The sequence below is a fragment of the Helianthus annuus genome, chromosome 8 (genome assembly GCF_002127325.2).
Source record: "Helianthus annuus cultivar XRQ/B chromosome 8, HanXRQr2.0-SUNRISE, whole genome shotgun sequence".
Lineage (NCBI taxonomy): Eukaryota > Viridiplantae > Streptophyta > Magnoliopsida > Asterales > Asteraceae > Helianthus > Helianthus annuus.
Window position 1 is genome coordinate 67,435,726 of NC_035440.2, and position 22,980 is coordinate 67,458,705.

Sequence of the window (22,980 nt, forward strand, 5' to 3'; positions counted from 1 at the left end):
TCGTTCTACTCATAAAAATTAAAATTCCAGAAAACTACCCAAAAACATCACCTCTATTACATTCCTTTAAATTCCTTTAAAGCAAAACCTTTATGTTTTTGTGGATAAGCAATGAAATTTGGGAGGGTTTATAAAAATGGGAAATAAATCTAAAGAATATTAATTTTTAGTTAAACTATTTGTATAAGGATAAAGAATGAAATGTTAGACCGTTCACATTTAAGTTCTTATTCTTATCCTTATCCTAAAATTATAAGAAAAATATATAAAAAAATGTTCACTTTTACTTAGATTACTTTCTTTATTCTTCATCCATAAGATTTTTAAGGAAATCTATAATCAATCCATATATTTACCAACTCACCCTTCATTCCTTATATTTTTTTTCGGTGAAATAGAGAGAGAAAAATAGCAAAATTGCTTCAAAGAGTATTGTTCAACTGAATATACATAGATATAAGGAATCGGTTGTGAGGAGTTTTTTTGTGAAAAAATTTAAGTGGCTAAGATCAATGTGTTTTTTAGTTAAACTAATTTTATACCCCCGCCCGCGTTGCGGCGCGCTTAACGGAATCGTTCTCAGTTTGATAACATAACATGATCTAGGTCGAGGCGTAGAGAATAACTGATCAAAAAATAGAAAAAAGCAAAACAACAAAAAAATATTGTTGAATATAGCCCCGATTACACACGTGCACAATGGTTCATCAGAGAAAATAGTATGTAATTTGAGATATTGAATGGTTTGCCATTAAAACACTCAATCAAACATCAAGATAGAGTAGTGCAGATTCTCGCGTCATATCTAGATTTGTCATTGAATGACTGTAATATCATATAGATTAAGCCCCCTCAAACATGTCACCAGGCAGCTTCCTATGTTCTATAAACAATTAGAAATCCACAAAGTATTATCAAATGAAGTATAAAGAACATAGAATATATACCATGTTCCTTTATCCACAATGTTACATGCATGTGGCAACTCTAATTCCCTCATACCATTGAAGAAGAGCTGCATTGGAAATCAATGGAAATGAGTATTGTAAATAAAGATTTTTAAAGACAGGAAAAGGTACACACATTTGTAATAGAGGCTTTCATCTTTTTTTTTTTTTTTTGTAGGCTGAGATTTGAACAAATGTGAAATCCATACACATTTGTAACAGAGGCTTTCATTTTTTTTAGGCTGAGATTTGAACAAATGTGAAATCCATACACCTGCTTCTAAGTTGAGTTAGCTAGGAACCAAAATAAAGATAATGTAACATGATTTATGAACAAAGATACAAACTTGGTTATGATAATAAGAAATATGAGACCAGTAAATCGGTGCTAAAGAGCGAAATTTACCAAACACGTCTTTCAGCCCTAGGTGGGAAGTTCTAATATCTGAACCTCGTTCCTCGAGGATCCGATAACATGATAAGCAACAAAGACGTCTTCAAGGTAACTGCAGATCATAAATTCAAAATCTTGAATTAGATAATGTAGTTTATGCTCATAATGGTAATTTAATCTAATTCTGGAACAAATAATCTCACATTTAAGTATCTAGCATGACAAAGATCTACATACCCTAATAACTTGTTAAAATAATAATCTAACAAAAGTTAAATGGATTAAGATTCAAGATTGTAAGTCCACAACAAACACACAACTCCTCTTATTCGATTAAGATCACCACTGCAAGAAACCATGAGATACCAATTGTTCTTGTAAGCCCCTAGACATGACGAGATTACAACTCAAGATTATCAAACAATTATCATTCATTCAAAAAATATCCTTAAAACTCAACAAAATCAATCTCTTTTAGACATCTTTAACGAAATCATCACCAGTACTACAACTAACTCATTCAAAAACAACAAAAAACAAATTGTTTTCAAAATTAGAAAATAAACATAAATGATCAGAAAAGCTGTACTTTATGATCATCAACGGAAATAAAATTAACAGCCTTGGAAAATCATACCTTATACCAACTCTGTTAAGATTGTGCGAGATTAAGGTAACATCAACGACCTCGCCTTAGCTTCTAAGGAGCTTCTGTACATACCCTAAGTATCAATCAATTCAGGTTAGAAATTTATGCAAGTGCAACAACGATCAAAAGCAAAATTGTAAGAAGATTGAACTGAAGTGCGGAGACGAATGAAAATTGAGAAACCTAACCTGCATATATTTGGCATGTTAAAGACCTTTGACGTTGAGTTTAAGAAAGTGAAGTTAGTGTTACAATTGCAAGCAATCAACAACCCATTAAAGTAAATCCGCCACACTTAAACAACCCAAACAAAAAAAAACCCACAAATCAAAAACCTGAAAAAAGTCGTTCCAGAAAGTGCGTGACGAACGCAATTCCTTGTCGAGCAGAGTGGCATGGCCGTTAAAGATTTTCTTCAACATGGGTGTTGAAGTAAATGTGGGGTAGTCTCATCAAATCAAAGGGGATTATCAGAATGCAGAAAAAATTTTAAAAGTGATGATTCAAAGAATAGTCTTTTGTAGTGTATCATATCAATTTGTAGCAGAGTATGTTGCGACAGTTTATCAACTGGTTTGCTGTTAGAAAAAAGGTTTATTAATTGGTCTGAGATGTGATTTAATTGTTAAAAGTATCAATGAAAAGAACTAAATGTTCAAAGCACAACAGACCAAAAAGGAAAAGCTCTTTTTTTCTAACTTATGAGTTTGTATAAGGACCTAGCTGGTGCTAAAGAGATATATTTCACTTCAAACAATGATCATAATTCTATAAGTCTGGAAAACTCAATCTAAATAAAAAAAATCAACATATTTCAAAAAAAAAAAACCTAAACAACCTCTAATTCAAAGAGCTAGGGCTCCATAACTACTTATTTAAACTCTCACAACAATTGCAGGTGAACAAAACCTATTCATGATTCAGTAAACGGAGAAATTATACACAACCTATTTCAACAAAAATCAATCCATTCTACACCTATTAACATCATAAAGTAGTTTAACAAACAACTAACGGTTGTATGCTCAAATTTCACAAATTAGATGATGAAACCCTAGAAATAGCAAAAGAGGTGAACGAAAATCATAATAAAGCAGATCGAAATACAGAGAGAATGATCATAATGAAAGAATTTACCACTGATTGCTTATTTATCGCCATCACTGATTTGAATGAGAGATAAATCGGATTTTTTTTTGTGCACGAAGTTGGTTGCTGAAGTTTGGACGAATTTTGAAGATGAGGGTGGTGGAGATGGTGAACGACGGTGGTGACTTGGTACACAGATCCGCCGCCGTCATGGCCGGAACATCACCCGTAACAGCAGGTGAACGCCCCTTTCTCTAAAAACAACCCTCATCTGGATTCTAAAAAGCGAGTGTGTCAAATTCTACCGTTGTTTGTTGCGTCAAAACCACCGGTCCGTGGCCGGACGGAGACCACCGTCCGTTCCTCCATCACCGTCGCTCCGCTCTCTCTACCCGGCTAATTTTGTCTCTCTCTATAACTAATCTGTGTCTTCAGGGTATAAGGAGTGGTTAAACACTTTAAAGTGGCAAACCAAAAAACCGACCAATCAGAGCGTGCCATGTCAATTAGGCAAAAGTGTTTAAACTTTGCTGAAAATTATTGGCAGTGGTTTAAACACTTGCTGAGTGGCAAACTTTTTTTTTATTTTATGTTTTTTTATATTTAAGATAAAATGGAAAAAACATAAACTTTTTAAAAATAAAAATAAAGCATTACATTTTAATTAAAAATAAACCATTACATCTTAAATAAAAATAAAACATTACATTTTTTAATAAAATCTAACTTAAAAAAAAAACTAAAAATCACAAGGCCATCCATATTTTTTTGCGATCTCACGTTTTCTAGCGAGTGCGACTTCCAACATCTATCTTCGGGTGAAGGTCGTCGGTAGGCCGATTATACCACTCAAAGTCCTTCTCGTACATTGTTTGTCGCAACGCCTCTCGTTGCTCATCCGCCAAGGTCAAATATTTTTCTTCTCGTACACGTTTAATTTCCATTATCTCTTTTTTCATGGCCTTGTACTCTTCGAATTTGCTTGTTATATCTCTTGGATCTTCGTTTTTTGAAGACGGCCCTTTGTCCTTTTTCTCCTTTCTCGTTTGTCGTCTTGGTGGTGGTGGTGAAGGATCCTCGTTTATGTCGGGAATAGTGAATCCGCTTGAGATTTCGACATTCGGTGATCCTCGGGCATAATTTCCCGAATCCGAAGACTTTCTTTTTAGACCCGAACCGGAGCTTTCTTCATTCAACAAAGGTACCGACGACCACTTTTGATTTGTTCTAACAACCTCCCAAGCCGCAACATGAGCGAACTCAATATTTTATTTCCTTTTGTAATCCTTTAACGCTTGTTTCATTACATATGCGTCGTCACTCCCGCTAGGACGTAAACGATCCTATATTTCGTATAAAAAAATTACCGCTTGATAAAAAAAATAAACCGTATAAAAAAAATAAACCATATAAAAAATAAACCGTATATTTCGTATAAAAAAAATAAACCGTATAAAAAAATTACCGCTTGATGATATAGACCGTTGAATGTGTTAATTTTTGTTTGCATCGTCACCCATTTTGATCGAACTTGGTGGTGGGTTCGATTACTTCCGCCGACCGTTTCGTTAAAGTGGTTTAGAACTTTCTTCCAAAAGCTATCCTTCTTTTGTTGATTGCCTTTCCTTTTATTCAAAGTGCAATGAACAAAAGCCTTTGCCAACGCCTCTTCTTGTCTAGGCGACCAATTTTCCCGTTTGGCTTTTGCTTTTTTTTCCGGTTCATCCGCAACATCTTCATCATCCGCAACATCTTCATCAATATCATCTAACTCATGTTCTTGTGTTTCCGGCACGAACTCCTCATCGGCGTCATCTTGTTCGTCTTGGGTTGGTGATTGTGACATTGGGTTTTGAAAAGCAAACGGGTCAAAAGCATTTTGCGCTTCTTGGGAGTAATCATAATAACCGGCTTGAGTCATCCTCGGACCGTATTGCATCCAATTTTGGGTGGGTTGGGTATCATAACCGAAAGGTTGATGCATGGGTTGGTTAAAATAAAATGGAGGTTGGGTGTGACTCGCAAACCCAAGTTGCGGATTAAACGGGACACTACTACCACCCGAACCACGTTTATCTTGAGGCCTCGACTTTGAACCGGACCCTACCATTTTCTTCTTGCCTTCACCCTTCTTTGAGCCTTCCATATTTTTCAAAGTGTAGAATAGATTGAGAGAGTATAGAGAGAAAGGTGTATTTTTTTAAAATGTGTGAGTGGTATTTATATAGGGTGAAAAAAAATTTAAAAAACAATTTTTTTTTTACATTAAACGGTAATATTACCGTTGGAGGGGTAATATTTATGGCAGCATTCAACTTTCTTGAATCGGTAATCCATCACCGCTTTCAATGTTTTGCCGCGACATATGTTGGTCGGCGGCGGTGTTTGCCGCACGGCAAACTTCTTTGCCGATGGATTGCCGCACCCACACCGTATCCCCTCATACCGAAAGAAGAAATGAGATGGGAAGTTGTGGAGGCTGAGGAGACTCCCACGTGTCTTGTGTTAAAGACCTGAAATGCCCTAGTTACTAATCACTGTTGTCACGTGTCTTGTGTTAAGACCTGAAACGCCCTAGTTACTAATCATTGTTCATTCACTTTACCTACTATCATATATTAATAATTAATCCTAAGGATATGGATAAGAATTTGAATGTAAATACAGTTAGTTAAAATACCTAAATGGGAAAATATCAAATTGAAAGTTTACTTTGGGTAGGAAGTGTAGGAAGCAATAATAAGAAGACACGTGACAAATAACAAAAAAACATAAGAAGGGGCATTTTAGTCAATCTTCTTTCTTCTATTCTATTTATCTTTCTCTGCATCTTCAAAACCCACCATCTTCAACATTTCCTTCACTTTCTCTCTCTAGAATTACTACATCATAGTTCAATTTTCTTTATTAATGAATGGTTTAAACATTCAATCAACGTGTTATTCAATTTCTTTGAAAACCCCCAGTTTATTGTTATGCAATTTCTCATTTTTTCAATTTAACATAATGCAATGGAACTTGAGAAATCGATTGAAACATATACTTCTCTTCTCAAATGTTTATGATTCTAACATTCTCTTGATGTATTCTTGCGTTTGGGCAACATTATGTGTTCCTATTTTATTAAGAAATCAGTGGTAAAAAGTTGTACACCAGGTATTTGACAAAATGTCTCAAAGAAAATTACAAAACAGTTTTCAGTTTAAACTTTCATTTAAAATTGTTTTTTACAAAATAATGAAAAAACATATTTTTTGTGTGTTTTTTTTGTTCTTTGCATTTTACAAAAAAATGAAAAAGCAACGTTTTTTTCTATTGCCTTTTTCAAAAGAATGAAAAAACACATTTTTTTTTGTGTTTTTTGTTCATTGCGTTTTACAAAATAATGAAAAAACACAGTTTCTTGTACATTGCGTTTTACAAAAGAATGAAAAATACATTTTCTAAAAGCTTTTTGTCCATTGCGTTTTCGAAAAAACACTTTCTTTTGTGTTTTTTGTCTATTGCATTTTAGGAAAAACACATTTTTATGTGTTTTTTGGTCTATTGCGTTTTAGAAGATTACATTTTGAAGTGTTTTTAATACATTGCATTTTTGTTAAAACACATTTTTATGTGTTTTTATTCCATTGCGTTTTAGAAAAAAAAAAACATTTTCTTTTGTGTTTTTTGTCTATTGCGTTTTAGGAAAAAACACATTTTTATGTGTTTTTTGGTCCACTACGTTTTAGAAAAAGAAATTTTGAAGTGTTTTTAGTCCATTGCGTTTTAGGTAAAACACATTTTTATGTGTTTTTAGTCCATTGCGTTTTAGAAGAAAAAAAAAACTTTCTTTTGTATTTTTAGTCTAGGCCTTGTGTTGTTAAAAAATTTGACTAATGAAAGTCAAATGTAAAATACTAGTCGGAATGTGATTGATAATATGTATGACCATGTGTACTAACAAGGATGTGAACGTGATGACATGTAAGGATAAGAATCATTTCAAAATAGACTTAAGTGCGGAAGGCTAACGGGTCAAGAGGAGGCAAGGAAGCAAGCACGAACACGGACGCTTAGGGTAAGTGATTCGCGACTTAATTCTTATTATGTAAGGTAGTTTTGAATATAAGAAGATGGGGAATCATGATAGGATAGTAAAATATAGTAGGACCAAGGTATGTGAGATTGTATTGAATTATATGTAGCGTAGTCATAGTTGAAAGCGCTTGGTAGACTCAAACAGGTCAAAAGTTAGAACGTTTTGTGTTGGGATGTGATTTTGGATAGCGGGGTATGGGGGTTAGTGTTAGGATGACTTGGGGGCTTGGAATAATGTTATTTTACGTTTTAGGACTTTCGGGATGCGCGAACGGGGGTCAAAACGCGTAAAAGAACGAAATCTGGGTATCGGTGCTGCAGACGAAGTCGTTGACGCCCAAACATGAAGTCGTGGATGCCCTAATATTCTGTCCATGAACTCTGTGTCGACGCCGATTGAGTCGGGCGACGTCACCTCAGGAAGTCGTCAACACTGATCAGACCCAGGTATCCGTTTTCCGCGTTTTTAATGTTTCGGGCCCCCGTAGACCCATTCCCAAGCCCCATTAAACTTCCATAAAACACCACAACCTTATAAAATAGTTGTGTGAGGCATGGGTGAGTATGGAACTCGTTTTTAAGCTCTTGAAACGTACCCCAAACTTACCAAAAAGTGTTTATGAGGTGTAGGTAATAAAGGAGCATGTATGCAAGTATGTATGAGAAGGAAATGAGTATGTAAACATGTATGTTTGAATCTAGTTGCATGTTAGTAGATGGAACCCATAGGTAAGCATGAAATGGAAACAAGCTCGTACATAGGGTTGTATGTACGGATTTTGTATGAATGAATGTTTGTGGCTAGGATTTGTATCTATGAATACGTGGGCATGAAGATGTATGTAAGAGTTAGGATAGAAAGATATGCATGCATGTATTGAAACTATACACCCACACACACAAATGAATGAGACTTTTATGCATGTATATGTGATTTTAATACATATGAGTATTAACGATGTTAACCGGGTTGCTTTGAGAATGGAATAAAAGTGCATGTAAGATATTGTTGGCTCTTCGAATGTTTAACGTCGGGATGCAATGATTGAATTTGGAAGAATAAATGAATGGATTAACACACGTTAGAAGAACGTGATACGTTGTTTAAATTTATATATATGCTTTAAGTTATGTATGATGCCACTGATTACTAATGATGTGGATGTATACGATGACAGTTGGTTACGTGGATTACAGATTATCCTTATAGAATGCAAAATGGTGAAGATCGAGTCAGGGCATGGGTTGTACGGGAGTGAGGTCTTGTAGATTTGTAAATATGTGTTGTATTAGTCTAAATTAAGAAAGGAAAGACGTAATTATTATAAAGAGTTTTTTTAAACGGTTTTCAAGCATGTTAGAAAGTTGATAACAAAAGAAATTTTAAGGTTCATATTTTCCGGTGCATCTATTGGTTAAAACATGTTAGGGTCTTAGAGATTTTTAAAATATAGGTTGTAAAATCTGATTTGATTTAATGAATATTGTCAACCCTGAATATCACTCACAGTTATCTTTTATTAAGTTAAATCTTATACATATTTTTATAACTTACTTTTTTTACTTATCTTTTTAGGATTCTGTGTCTTTTATCGAAGAGAATGCAACACCTATTTCAAACTATGAGAATAAGATTGAAAACACACATGTAGTGGATCTTAAACGAAACATTGAAGAAGTGTATGATGTAGATGATTCAAGTGCTATATCTGTAGCAAAGCCTCGCAAAAAGGAGCAAGTCGTTGCTGGGAATGGGAAAGGCAATCAACAACTTTTAATTCCTAAACTTGAAAAGTGAACGGACATCTCCAAATAAGTCATGAGTTTTAATTTTTATTGTCTTAGACTAATTTTAATCTTTGGTGTGTTTTGAAGAATTTATGGTTGTGGTTTGTTTTAAGCAGTTTATTATGTTTCGTTTGTTAGTTTATTAACTTTCAAGACATTATATTGTTTGTTTATTTCTTATGAAGTTGTAATTATAATTTATTTTTTTGTGACATTATATTGTTTGGTTATTAACTTTCAAGACATTATATGGAATTCGCATGCAAATTTTCCAAATTAAACTATACGTGATTGTTCATTAAACAAACATAGAATGTTATTGAATGAAAATAACATCTAATATTGTGACATTACTTTGCTAAATTACATACTTTTATTTTTAATATTATAGAAAAGATAATTTAAGATAATGAAAAATATTATTAATATATTGAAATTTTAAGATTATAGTTTTTTTATTACCGTCTTTCCTTAACAGTAACAACTATACTTCATTACTGGCATGTTTTGCAATGAAAATAAATAAAAGCGGACAACCTTTACTTAGAGTTTGTTTGTATTTGAAATACTCAGTCTTCATTCACGGCCAATTGTATGTCACTATGTCAAGAGTAAAAAGCAAGGCTGGTTTAAAGTTTTGAATAATAGATAAGGATGTCAATGTTACGAATAAAACATCTAACGCCGTGTACAAGTAAGTTTATAGAGATTTATGGATAATTCACGTATTATGCTAAATACTTGGTTGTATTTATGTTTCGCTTTACTATTTAAAACGATTAAAGATGTTTGTTATTCATTTATCATTTACAATACATTTTCCTTGCTAAGCCCGTGTATGACACGGGTAGTTAACCTAGTACTTTACATATAGATTTTAAATAAATTACTTCTTTTTTCTATATTTGAATGAGGCCAACGGCTCTTTTCCTTTCTCATTCTACGCGAAAATTCATCCATGCCCTGGCCACGCCCTACGACATGAGTCGCCCCACATAAATTTCACCCACACCCCGGTCATGCCCCCATCGGGGAAGTGTTTCACGCCTATTTGGACTTATGTGGCAAATGGGCGTTAGAACCATTACACGTCATGTAAATAAATTCTATACTTGGAAGCTCCTTCCCCGCCTAAGGCAACAAACTACGATTAAAAGTTTCTATGATACATAATGATTTTGACTCGCCAGAGAAGAGCCGGCAAAACGTGGGTCATGTTAAACACGACACGTTAACATGGCTAGTGAACCCGAACATGACACGTTTAACGAAATGTGTTGTTTCCTTAAAAACTGTGACACAACACATTTAACAAGATTAAATGTAACCAATTCGCTAACGACACATCTAACACATCTATAAGCATTCAATAGCATGAATAACATGATACATTTAACAAAAGTCACTAAACACGGTTGAGAAAAATAAGACACAATTACAAGTCACTAAACACGGTTAAGAAAAATAAGACAATTAACACGGAGAAATAAATTTTTCCAAAAACAATAATTCATATTTAAATAAGCTAAAAACAATGTTGTTTTGATAAACAAGTCATAAAGGAGTCGTATCGACCTATTAACAGTTAAACATGTTATGAGTCATTGACGAGTTAAGCGAGTTAAACCCGCTTAAACACGTTTTTACTCGTGTCATTAACATGTTGACCTGTTCAAGGCCCGAACTTGTTTATCCCAAACACTAACCCGTTTAACTTCAAGTCATGGTGATCACAGATTTGTGCCATTAATTTCCCGCTCGAGGCTGTGTCCTTTTTGTCCTCATTCCTTGTGATCCACTTGCAAGTGTTGCAAGCCTACAAGTGATAAAACACTTCATCTTTCATCGCTATAGCACTTGATCATCTTCACTTTGTTTCCTTTATTTTTTCCAACATGCAACTCTTTTTTGCAAGGAAAAATTACAAGTTTTGTCCTTTATCTTTATACCACTTTTCCGGCGGTATCCTTTTTAACGAATATTGACAGGCGGTGTCCTTTACTAGGTATTTTGTTGCAAGTTTAGTCCTTTACACCCAACCCAGTTAAAAAAACCCTGTTAATTGTTGACAGGCGGTGTCCCTTACTAAGTATTTTGTTGCAAGTTTAGTCCTTTACCGAGGTATTTTGTTGCAAGTTTAGTCCTTTACACCCAACAATTAACGGGGTTTTTAACTGGGTTGGGTGTAAAAGACTAAACTTGCAACAAAATACCTAGTAAAGAACACCGCCTGTCAACATTCATTAAAAATGACACCGCCTGAAAAGTGGTATAAAGATAAAGGACAAAACTTGTAATTTTTCCTTTTTGCAAATTAATTCGTCATATCACTAAAGCAAGATCAAACGACTTGACACATTTACAAACAATTACATAATAACATCTCGCCTTTCACACCGATCAATATTGTATGTTCCGCCCATAAGAAGCTCATGGAGTTGTTGTCCGGGTGAAAACTTTCCACGAGGTCACCGATCATGAATTGCTTCTACTCATGCACATTTAACTGTAAAGTTCTCGCATCCGGTCATTGCAATACATTGGTGATATTTGAAACAAAGCATTCATTACGGCTTAGTATTTTTCCTACGGGCAAAACAAATTAATAACACATTCATAGGCGAGGCATGCCTTATGGCTTGATATCGTTCCTACGAACAGAATAAAACTATTAATGTAGGACTCGACATAAATATTAAACGAAAACATACGTCCCACCATCTAGAAATGTTCATGTTGCACAAATATTTTTTATAAAGTTCCAAGTTACAACTCCTAATCCATTCTTACCCTTTCATAATAGCAAACACAATCTTGGAACCCACAAAAACCGACCGGCAGGCAGGTTGAGTAACACGCCTAGATGAAAGATGTTGAATAGCCTAAAAGCTTCCGACCCTAAATGTTAAGGCCATACAACCCCACAAACAAGCATGCAAAGAGTCAGAATGAAACAAAGGCTGGGCACCGACCTGTCGGACTCGAACCGACAGCCAAAAAGGATTACACGGTGTCTGGTATTAGACAAACCCTTTTTTACTCTTCCATTTGAGCTAAGGTCGGATCCAAAATACCATATACCACACGCAACATCACACTCATTGTTGCAATTTTATAGATCTCATTTTTTTAAATATTCATCAACGACAATTTCATTTGGATTAATTTTAAAAGCGTTATCAGATTTTAATAATCCTAAGTTTCATAAGTTAGCCGATAATAATCCCAACTTTAAATATTCCCTTCAACGATCCCAGCTTTTAAGAATTTGGCCCCCGTTGATTCTTTTCTAACATACACGCACTTAAATCAATTAAGGAGTCTGCAGGTGCACTGAGGAGGCCAAATTCTTATATGTTTGAAAAGGATCAATGGGGACCAAACTTTTACAAGTTGAGATCGTTCAAGGGAATTCTTAAAGTTGGGATTATTATCGACCAAAAGGTGAAACTTGGGATTATTAAAATCCAATAACCCATTTTAAAACAATGAAAAAACCATTCAAGTATCATCACCAACTAAAACTTTTTGGACCAATATATAGAGCTGTTGTCAATATATAGTTTTTTTGAAATTATATGCGAGCCAATATATAGTTTTTTTTTTTTAATTATTTCAAATTCGTTTTTATGAGAAAAACTGACATTTATTAATTTTTTAAATGTGCTGAAATCCTAAATCTCCCACTCCCATCGTTTATTAGTTGGTTTGATTACCATTAGCAAATAAAATTCACTTGGATGAGGTTATGCGAGTATAATTATATTTTATTTTTATGAATTTCCCTTTCCCCTACAACCGAAGATTAAAGTTAACAAAAACCAAAGTAACGGTTAGGTTTCGATTCAACGAGCTGGCGTGACTGAGGTTAACAGAAGACGTGTCGGATTCTTTGCCGCATCAAATGAAGAAAACATAAACTTGATTTTATTGATCAAGTAGTGGAGTTGCTCAAGTTAAAATTTAAATTAGAGAAGCGCATGAGAATATGTGTGGCAGTTGAGGTCATAAATAAATGTTTATTATGTGTTTCTTGCAATTCTCTGGTTAAAATAATAACTTGGCCCGACACCCTCCCAGACCCCGCGCATGTGGGAGCCTCGTGCACCGGGTTTGCTGATTGGTTTAGTTACGTTGCAAATTAAGACCTTGAAAAGCACAGAACAAGTGCAATGAATAAAATATAAAAAAAACTGCAAGCGAAGTGCGGAATCATACCAGACGGTTGTAAAACACCACATTTGCCCGTGACGGAGGTTCGTTGAAATCAATTTTACCCCTGCCTGCGCCTAAATCAATTAAAGAACACAAAACTATAGATTACTATCACATTGCATTGTTGTCACATGCAAAAAGAATTTGCTGAACCTAGCATGTGCGTGTATACACATACATGTTTTTGTCCACACACCCATTTGGCCTTTTTTATAACTTGTATGAAAAGATACATCAATCACGGTTTTAAAAAATGGATTAAGCAATTTGCTCACTAACAGAACAAATCAACGAAATGAGCATACAACGCCTAATATGTTTAAGTTTGCAAATAGTGGTTTATTGTCGGGTTTTCATTATACACATTTTCACACACGGTAATAGCTATTTAATCCCAAAGGCAATCCAAACAAAAAAGAGACTTGTCTAAAAATAATAAATTTAATTATACTGGTTTTGGAGTCGAAAATCCTAGGCATGTTTTGTACAAGAGTAAATATAAACACAGGATTATTAACTAACTGATTTACAAAATTGAAGGGGAGAAACTCATCTGCAACCAAGACAAGCTACAAGAATATGCACATGAACAGCTTCTTCTTCTTCAACAGTTCAACAAACCCTGAGACGACATCATGGGGGTTATAATGGTCAGTCATGCAAGCATCCACAACAATAGCCTACCATCATTATCATTGAACTTCTCGCATTCAGAAGCGATGAACCGCTCGATTATCAGTGTCCCAGACAAAGTAGAACCATATATCAACCTGCAATAGCAAAATTAAACCATCATCATATGGACCCTTCTATAACTTCAGTGTGAATGAACTAGCATACCGTGATAGGGCCTTCTCAATTCATGGATCCACGGCATCTACAATCAACAAAGGCAAATTTTAAGACCACAATTTAAGATTTAAATAAAATGTAAACAAATATATAAACACCCATTGTTCCGTCAATTCATCTTAGCTAATTTTGTTGAATATTGACCAACGCGCACGTAAGTGATGTGCGCACCATAGTTGCTAAAAGCCATCGCCTCTTGCGCCTAGGCCCATTTTTCAGGCGAGGCGAGGTAGTTGCGCTATAAGCCGAGGAAATTGCGCTTTAATTCTCTAGGTGATGGTTCAGGCGCAGATTCCGGCGAGATTCCTAGATTCCGGAGAGTTTCCGGCCAAATTCTCTAAATTCCGACAAGATTCCTAGCCAAATTTCTAATTTTATCCAAGGAAAACTACTTTTCTACACTAATACACTAATATTTTTAGAACTTTTGGTTCTTAATAGATGATATATAGTTTTATATAATAGATTTTGTTTATTTTATTTGCATTCTTTTTCTAAAACATAATGTAGTTTAACTTTTTTCATTATGCGCCTAATTTTTCTCAGGCCCTCGCTTTTTTTGCGCTTTGCGCCAAGGCCCCAGGCGAGGCCTATGCGCCTTAAGTGCGCTTAGCGCCTTTAATAACTACGGTGCGCACCTCGGCTTTTGGGACCTAAGCGCCCTGGCGTGCCTCATGCTTATTTAAACCAAGTTTCCATGATCTAAGGCTAAAATTTGGTTCATGACCATAAGTTTATTATCTAGTTATAGTATGGATATTATACAAGCTTGCTAAATGTTATCCCAACCATTAAGAGCATGTATTTTTCATTAGCATATTCAATAACCCGTTAATCAACAATTATGATCTTAAATATTTAGTAGACTTGAGAAAGACATAAAAATGGTGACAGACAAGCAACAGAAAAGTTGAATAGAAAGAAAGCGCAACCAGCCAACAAAGGAAACGTTTTGTAATTACCTCCTAGAGCCACAGTTGCAGGGGATCTTGTTCTCTTCCAATGGGAACTTGTAATTGTAAGTAATTTCTTCTCCTGAAACTATATGTCTCTTTGCATAGATGAATATCTTTTTCTGACCATCAACACTTATAACCTTTGTATAACAATTAGGCTGCATGAAATGGTTACAACTTTAGAAATGCAATACTTGTAAATAGCTACACCTCATGAGTAAATCACTTACCTCACATGAATGGTTGATGAATCTCGCGATTCCACCGCGCTTTGTAGCATCAACCTATGCATACACAAATTGCAGCAGCACTAGCTCAGAAACAGAATATATTCAAAAAGTGTGGATACTATTAATTATAGTATAGCTTAGTTTAGTGATAAAAATATGATTCATTAAATCGTCTAGCTTACCACATAACCATCATCAAGTCTAAATAAATAACTGCTACCAATTCCCATCTTCTCATAATGTCGTTCACGGATATCAGAAATCTGAAAAAAAAGGAATTGCAAAGTTAGAACTAAATTTAAAAAAAAAACAGAACGTGCAAAAGAACCTGAGAGAAGTTACAAAAACTATGACAAAAAACATGCACAGTGAAAAAAAAAAAAAAAAAGAAAGATTCACACAAAAGAGGAGTTATTGATTCTAATGAAAAATATGACGACAACGCTTACACGAGAGCGTATAAGTTCACCAACATATTCAATAACAAAATCTTCAGCTTCAATTGGCTCGAGTGCAACCAAACCCCAATCGTGTATCTTACTTCGCTGAAAACGTAAACGTTTTTTCCTTGCCTGAAAAAAAAAATACACCCATTAAATTACAAATAGCTCAATTTCCGGTTATGTATCATCTCTAGCAGAACAAACAGGTTAAATAAGAAATTCAACTTAAAAAGGGAATGGGTCAGAAGTCACCTAAAGTGTAGTTTGAATGAAAACAACCTAAGGGAGAGGATCATGAGAAAACTAAAAAACTACCAAAAAAATCCTAACAAACACACCAAAATTTTTTACAATTTTTTTTATAAAAAATCGCTATTTATTATGTATAAAAGAAAAACTTTTTTTAAAGAAAGATTAGTACTGCACATGTATGGTTTTTTTGGGGGGTGGGAGGTTTAGGTTTTTGGGGGATGGCGGTGTGGGGGTGGGTTAGGGGGTTTAGGTTTTTTCGTATTAATACACATGTGTAGTACTTATTATTATTTTCTTTTATTTTTTTAACTTTTTTATAAATTAAAAACAGTGAATTTAAAGAAAATAATTTAAAAAAAAATTGGTGTTTCTTAAGGCTTTTTTAGGTAGTTTTTTGGTTTTCTCATTTAAAAAAAAAATAATACCTGTCACGCTACTTTAAGAGATTATTATTTTAGGGTCAACCCTATTTAGACCCGGGTCACTTCTGTCCCATTACCCAACCCTGCCTATTTTGCCACCTCTATAAGATAAGGTTTTCATCACCTTTAGCTGAGTAGCTTTTAAAAGGTCAGCACCATCTGCAGCAGCAAGAAGGCTTCGTAGCTTGACCCTATTTGTTCTAGCAGATAATCCCTTGACATTTGAAAGATGAGAAAACGCACTGGCCTCTGGAGCACTAGTGGTATACTTTGCAGCATTAATTATGTGAGTTCCTCTAAAACGAGCCCGTTCAGCAGGACTTGCATGTAACGACCACTTACGCCATTGCCACCCACTGATTGAACAACGTGCACATCCAATAGATATAGGGCCAGTTTTTGATTTCTTTGACTTGCTATTTTTAATCTTCTTGGCACCACCAATTGCTACCGGTTCGGGTGCATCATCCACATACTTCTTCCTTTTTAGTTTTCTCACTTTGAGCGCTGTAAACATAAAGGGGTAATGAGGGTGTCAAAAAAGATAATTTTGTTCAAAAGCTGTACTCTATTTGATAGTCAAATATGATCACAACATTATATTATACAATAGTGCTCTGATTCTTAAAAGTGAAGGATTTAAAAGATTTTATGCATTAAAATAAACACTGGACGGCTCTCAGCCCATTTCTTTTAAAGCATTCTTTTTCATTTGACCCAGTAGAGATAAAACATACCCGATCGACCCACATATCAGTAAAATGTGTCAAGTACTTAAGTGTAACACCCTTTACAAAAAGAAGAAATTAACATATGCAAGGAAACATACACTTACATTTTGAAACATTTGAATTAGCAGCAAGGACTTTCTGGCTTCCAACATCATAAGCATTCACAGTAAAATCTGGATCGATATCTTTGCTAGATTCTACATCATTGACACATGTGTCATTAACCAGGTCAAACTAACAGAAAGACCAATCTTAGTGCCTGGATATATTGGTCTTTATAAGTACAGGTGATCAGAATTAAATTAACTTAAGTACCTTGACGTAAGGTGGAAACCTTCACAGAGTTCTGGTATGTCACACCACTGGATGACGGTTGAACTCCATGAAAGTTGGAATCCATGATTTGTTTAGTTGCACGATACTTTAATACAGCTGCAGTACTATATTCAACCAGCTTATTAGCTACCTCATGTTCAGTTAAATGATCCCGTCTCCTTGAAGTCTCAACCAATTGTCCAGCTTTCAGTTGACCAGATAAAGATGCAAACTTTCTTTTCTTTGATTTCCTGGTGCGGAAATAAGTATAATTTACATCGCCAAAAGATGGTTCTAAAGATCCTGTGCTTTGACTTTCACTTTGACCATTCCTTAATTGTTCCCTGTATTTGTCAAATGCAGCCTGGAACTCTACAGTCGTCTTCCTTCTTTTATTTCCTCCTCCCTGGAAAGAAAGAATAAAAGTTCATTCCAGGTGTAGTGCGAAAAAAAAAACATGGTGGCTGGCAAAGTGGGTGGGTCAAGCAGATTAGAGAACGAGCCGGCACATGTTTGGATCAAAATAGGTCAGATCCCTTTTGACTCGTTTTAAAAATACACTTTAGAAAACTTTCGACTCGTTTTACCATTAGACCCGATCCCTTTTCGCCACCTTTAAAGTCAAAAAACCTACCATGTCCGTATCTAGGTTTTTGTGCTTCTTAGAAGAATGGTCCGATTTACTATGTTTACTAATTGCATCCTTCAAAGTTATGGATAACCACTCCTTCAGCACAAATTCATGCAATTTCTGTCGACAAGCTGCCAAAATAACATAGATCCCAATCTTAGGAATAGACGAAATTGCTCTTGAAGGACGAAATAGACGTGCTTGAGGAACTATGGTTCTAGAATTTTCCTTAGACACAATCAATTGCCGGCTATGTTTATTTTGAACAACATCCTCATGTGCATATACTTTCATGAAAGCATTTGCAAACCAATTAGACGAAGGCATCCTAGATACAGAAATACTTTGTTGATATGATTTTGTTTGAGAATTATTAGAAACACCAGATCGATCTGTATGACTTCGCTGAGCTCGGGGGTCAACAGTAACCTGCAAAGAATAGATATATGGTTGATACAAACACATTAAGACAACAAAAAAGGGCGGAAAAGATCTTCAATAAATTGACTCTACCTCCTTAATTTGAACTTTTCTTTTAGCCTTAACAACTCTCCTCACTTCCATATCAACAAGATTTTCGATATACTGATCCAAAGACATCCTTGCAGACAAATGGATGTCACTTTCTACGCCTTCAATTATGTGTTCCAAGTCATCATCCCTAAAACAATCACCTTTTGAAGCGACTTCTTCAGGTTTTACAGTAACTTCAAAACCAGGAGGATAATCGTCCTTAGAAAGTTGTTCAGGCTGCAATTTTCAAAGCCATTTGTATACAGAATTAAGTAAAAAGTACAAAAAGGAACAGTACACAAACATCACCAAAATACAGCTTACATCTTCTACAGGTATCCCCTCAGTCAACTCGGGTAACTTCTCAGTTGACTCAACGACAACGTTACGGCTGGACCACATTTTTTCCTTCCTCCATACAGATATTTGATCTGCTACTGAATCATAGATGACAGCATTCCAGATAACTTGCATGCATGAGTCAAAAAGCTTTCTGGAAAAATCAGTGTATGTTTTCTCTAAGCTACCAACAAATTTCTTGGTTCCAGAAGATTCCACATGTTTTGACGGGGGCGTTTGTTTGTGAACACTTTGAGATGCCACTCCTTCACTCCCAGAACAGTCCTCCAACTCCTGGTTTGTATCAAACTGTTCATACAAAACTTTAAGACAACCATATCATGAAACAGTGAATGCAAGCATATGACTAATTACCGTTATGCCATCCGATGAGCAGGTTTTGATTATCTGCTTCGACTCTTCAGGCTTGAGATGCTTCTCAGCTTTTTTTGCAGTCACACGCTCCATTATTACATGGCTTATTATTTCATCCAACAGCACCTTTCTTGTTGCTTTCATAATTCCAGAATGTAACTGAGAGCAGACCTCCTCAGAAATATTGTGCATAAAATCAGTTAGTTCTGTTTCATTGTACTTAGGATTGGCTTTAGAAACACTTTCATGTCCAGCTGTAAACCAAGAGCATATCAAAGATTGCAGATTACAGGGCATAACTTTACTCTCGGAATGATAAACCTGCAAAACATCAAATACTAAAAATCATGTGCCATTTATGCACAGAAGATAACCTCAAAATAACCAATAAAGATGCTTGACCTCCGTCTTATGAACATGTATAATATCCAAACAAAAATAATATGTAAAAAACACTCCACCTTGGGGATATTTACAACAAACTCTATGACCTTCCATATCTTGACTTACCATCACTGAACCTTTAAGATATCCATAATGAAGCCAAGAATGAAGCTCCATAAGAGAATGTGGGCCATGTTTTTTTCCCTTGTCATCTTCAAAAAACCAGCATGATTCTTCGCTTGACTGCAGGCTCAAATCAACACATAAAAAAGGGTTAACTGACTAAATATAATGAAAATAAGTTTGATACATTAAGAATTAGAATGTTTTATGCTGGTGATACCATTGATGGAAATGATATAGTTAAGTTGGCTGCTTCAGATTTCGGTATCTCCTGAGTGGAGATAGAGTCTGCATCCGTACGAACTTCTCCTTTCTTGGAATCCATGCTCTCATTAGGATTTTTATCAGAATTCTCCTTAACACTAGATACAGAAGCACTTAAATAAACAAAGCCTGTGGCAACATGATCGGGAAACTGCTGAAAGTACTTCAAGGGCACAGGATTGCCCAAGTTTCCACACAAGATGGGATACACAGGAAGATCTTCCGGCAAGTAATTAGTAGATAGACCCTCAAACAGTTGCTCCTGTATATAAGGTCCACAATACTGTCCTTGTTCACTAACATACATCCATCCACTCACATACGCAGGCTGCGTATACCCAACATGTTTTTTATTTGCATCATCGTTACCGCCATTCGCCTGGCTGTTCGTATCCATTGCAGGCTCCATATTACCTAGTATCACAGATCATAACGGTAGCGTTCTCATATGAAAGATGACAAAGTCATTATACAGGATATTAATTATTAAAGAGACAGAATAACTTCAAAAGCAACAAATAACAAATTTACAGCATCCAAATCACTTTTTACTTCAATAACTTCTGTCACCCTTCAACAAGCAGGCAATCAAATAACAAATTTAAAACAATGTAACAAGCAAAAATATGCAACTTTTACTTATATTTCTCTGTAACTAACTAAAAAACTGCATAAACTTTAATGCATTCAACAGATTAACATAAAAACTAAAACACACTTGATTAAAAAAAAAAAAAAACATCTCCAGAAAACCTAACCTAACCCTAATTTTGCTCCTAGATAGATATACAACAAAATTAACATTCCTAAGATATCCAGCTGTTATGATCAACACTAACAACAGAAAAAAATACAACTGTTTGATTACAAAACGCATCCATTCGATTAAGAAAAACCTTCGTGGAATAATAATAAAAGATGCGAATAACGAATTGACTAAAAACAGCTACCTTCTTCAATAGATCAAGCCTCTTCCGAGTGATTTTGTTGACAAAATCGGCAAGATATTTCAGAAGGTTGACGGATCGAACGACGATATTGATGGCGATAAGGTCATGGAGGTTTGTCGGTGAACGTAAAAAGGGAAGTATGGGACGAGTTGTAAAATTTATTGGGTGGGTTTTTCTTTAGGTGAGCCCAATAAAGTGCCCTAAATTAGCTTGTTACAGAGTTAGAAAACTAGTCACATGTGATAATTTATTAGTGTTCTATCAATAAATTTCAGTTTATTGTTTGGTTAGGGGTGTGGGTTAAAGTTTTCAGGGTTTTATTATGTCACGTGTCAGATTTAGTTAGGCGTCATGTCATATGGGAGCTTTAAAAGCTCCTCGCTTTAACTTGTATGCAATGGTTTAAAGTCTCCATCATCATTACCTAATTATTTTTTTATTTAAATTTAAACATTATTTAATTTTGATATATTGATTTAAAACTCATAATTTAAATAAAAGAAAATACAATGCCAAAATTTAAATAAAAAAATAAAATGTCATAATTTGAATAAAAAAATACAATGTCACTAAAAAAATCACTCGTTGTCTCCTCCTTGTTCACGATAAATCATAGGTGCTTGGTCAGATCAGCTCGAAGGTTATGGTGTGGTCCCTGTCACGTATCCTCGCTCGGATAACTTCTTTTTGAGTGTATGTGAGTAGTGGGTTCGTCGGCTGGTTACCTTCATCATAACTTTCTCCATAAAACGCTCTGCCCGAGTCCTCCAATATCATGTTATGCAAGATGATGCACGTATACATGATGTTTCTCATTTTACTCTTTTCAACTATCATCAACAGCTGGGCAATGATAGACCATCTCTTTTTTAATACACTGAAAGTCCGCTCAACATCTTTTCTTGCCGACTCGTGTTTCTTCTTTAAATACAATCGTTTCTCGCCATCTGGACACGAAAGGCTTTTCACAAACGTCGCCCACTCCGGATAAATACCGTCAACAAGATAGTACCCATACTTATACTCCACATCGTTACCCATACTTATATACCACGTTGTTTGCATATAATGAAGTATCTGGTGCAACACCATCTATGACATCGTCGAAAAAGACCCGAAGATTGTAAAACTGCGATGTCATTGTTTGCACTGGCCATGCCAAATCCATAACCCTTGAGACGCGATTGCTTGTACTATTAGGGTAGGACCCTCGTGGTCACCACGATGGTGTTGCCCTTTCCAAGCGCTTAGACTTGTCGTCAACTCCCAGTGCATGCAATCAAGAGTTCAAGACTACCCAACATCCCAGGAAACCCGTGTATCCATTGATGGGCCTTGTATAAAAGTGGAATGTCGGCAGCGGTTGGCATCCTCAAAAATCGCCTCCCGTAAAGAAAGTTAACATCTAATATAATAGTGTTAATAAACAATAAATAATAATATAATAATAATAATAATAACAATAATAAAAACAATAATAATAAAAATACTTTCACATAAATTTTCAAGACAATCACGACAACTTCTGGCCGACATCCTTAAATATTCATCCCATGCATCACTCGTTGTGTCGTACGCAAGTTGCCGAATTGCAACAGTACACTTATGTATTACAGAGAAACCAATTTTGCGACTAGCACTTTCTCTTTGTGTGAAAAAAGGGAATTCGGCTGCAAGATCATTATAAACTCTTAAGAAAATATGACGGCTCATACGAAACCGACGCCTAAACTGTGCATCCTCGTACAACGGATTTTCACAAAATTAATCATGCATTAAACGTTCATGAGCACCTAACCGATCTCGTTCAAGAGGCGCTTGTCTGGTACGCGTTGTAGGCGGTTGGGCTTCTTCTCTCAAATAATTAATCGCCTCATCCGTCACTGCGATAAGCATATCGTCGACAACACCATCAGATGAAGAGTTGGACGAATCGGATGAAGAGGGAGATGACATTTTTAAATATGATTGGAGAGAATGTATATGTTTGAGTTTGTGATTGGTGTGTGTTTGAGTTTGTATATATATACTAGATTTT

At 35.3% G+C, this 22,980-nt stretch overlaps 1 protein-coding gene and 1 long non-coding RNA gene across 14 annotated transcripts; both read right to left on the reverse strand.

The window, feature by feature from the left end:
• Nucleotides 1–617: 617 nt before the first annotated feature.
• LOC110873014 lies at nt 618–3,532 on the reverse strand. 3 transcript variants are annotated; one of them, XR_002554859.2, is made up of 5 exons: nt 3,128–3,512; nt 1,979–2,063; nt 1,354–1,453; nt 948–1,015; nt 645–876 (listed from the first exon to the last, which is right to left on the reverse strand). It is a non-coding gene; the product is annotated as an uncharacterized LOC110873014 (long non-coding RNA). The 3 variants fall into 3 exon arrangements; XR_004864951.1 differs by having other exon boundaries at nt 618–876; nt 1,084–1,453; nt 1,979–3,532; XR_004864950.1 differs by having other exon boundaries at nt 1,979–3,514.
• A 6,906-nt stretch (nt 3,533–10,438) lies between these two features.
• Nucleotides 10,439–21,127, reverse strand: LOC110873015 (histone-lysine N-methyltransferase ATXR7). Of its 11 annotated transcripts, XM_022121921.2 has the most exons (19): nt 20,943–21,109; nt 19,949–20,406; nt 19,732–19,848; nt 19,222–19,542; nt 18,832–19,155; nt 18,508–18,744; nt 17,998–18,423; nt 17,364–17,769; nt 17,153–17,245; nt 16,442–16,824; nt 15,650–15,772; nt 15,383–15,463; nt 15,201–15,254; nt 14,977–15,128; nt 14,003–14,039; nt 13,847–13,932; nt 13,166–13,784; nt 11,738–11,845; nt 11,235–11,598 (listed from the first exon to the last, which is right to left on the reverse strand). In XM_022121921.2, the coding sequence occupies exons 2-15, from the start codon at nt 20,399–20,401 to the stop codon at nt 14,018–14,020; spliced, it is 3,192 nt and encodes a 1,063-aa protein (XP_021977613.1). In that variant the 5' UTR covers nt 20,402–20,406; nt 20,943–21,109; the 3' UTR covers nt 11,235–11,598; nt 11,738–11,845; nt 13,166–13,784; nt 13,847–13,932; nt 14,003–14,017. The 11 variants fall into 11 exon arrangements, with proteins under 11 accessions (XP_021977614.1, XP_021977613.1, XP_035832476.1 ...); XM_035976583.1 differs by lacking the exon at nt 11,738–11,845 and having other exon boundaries at nt 11,235–11,453; XM_035976582.1 differs by having other exon boundaries at nt 11,235–11,845.
• Nucleotides 21,128–22,980: the final 1,853 nt, after the last annotated feature.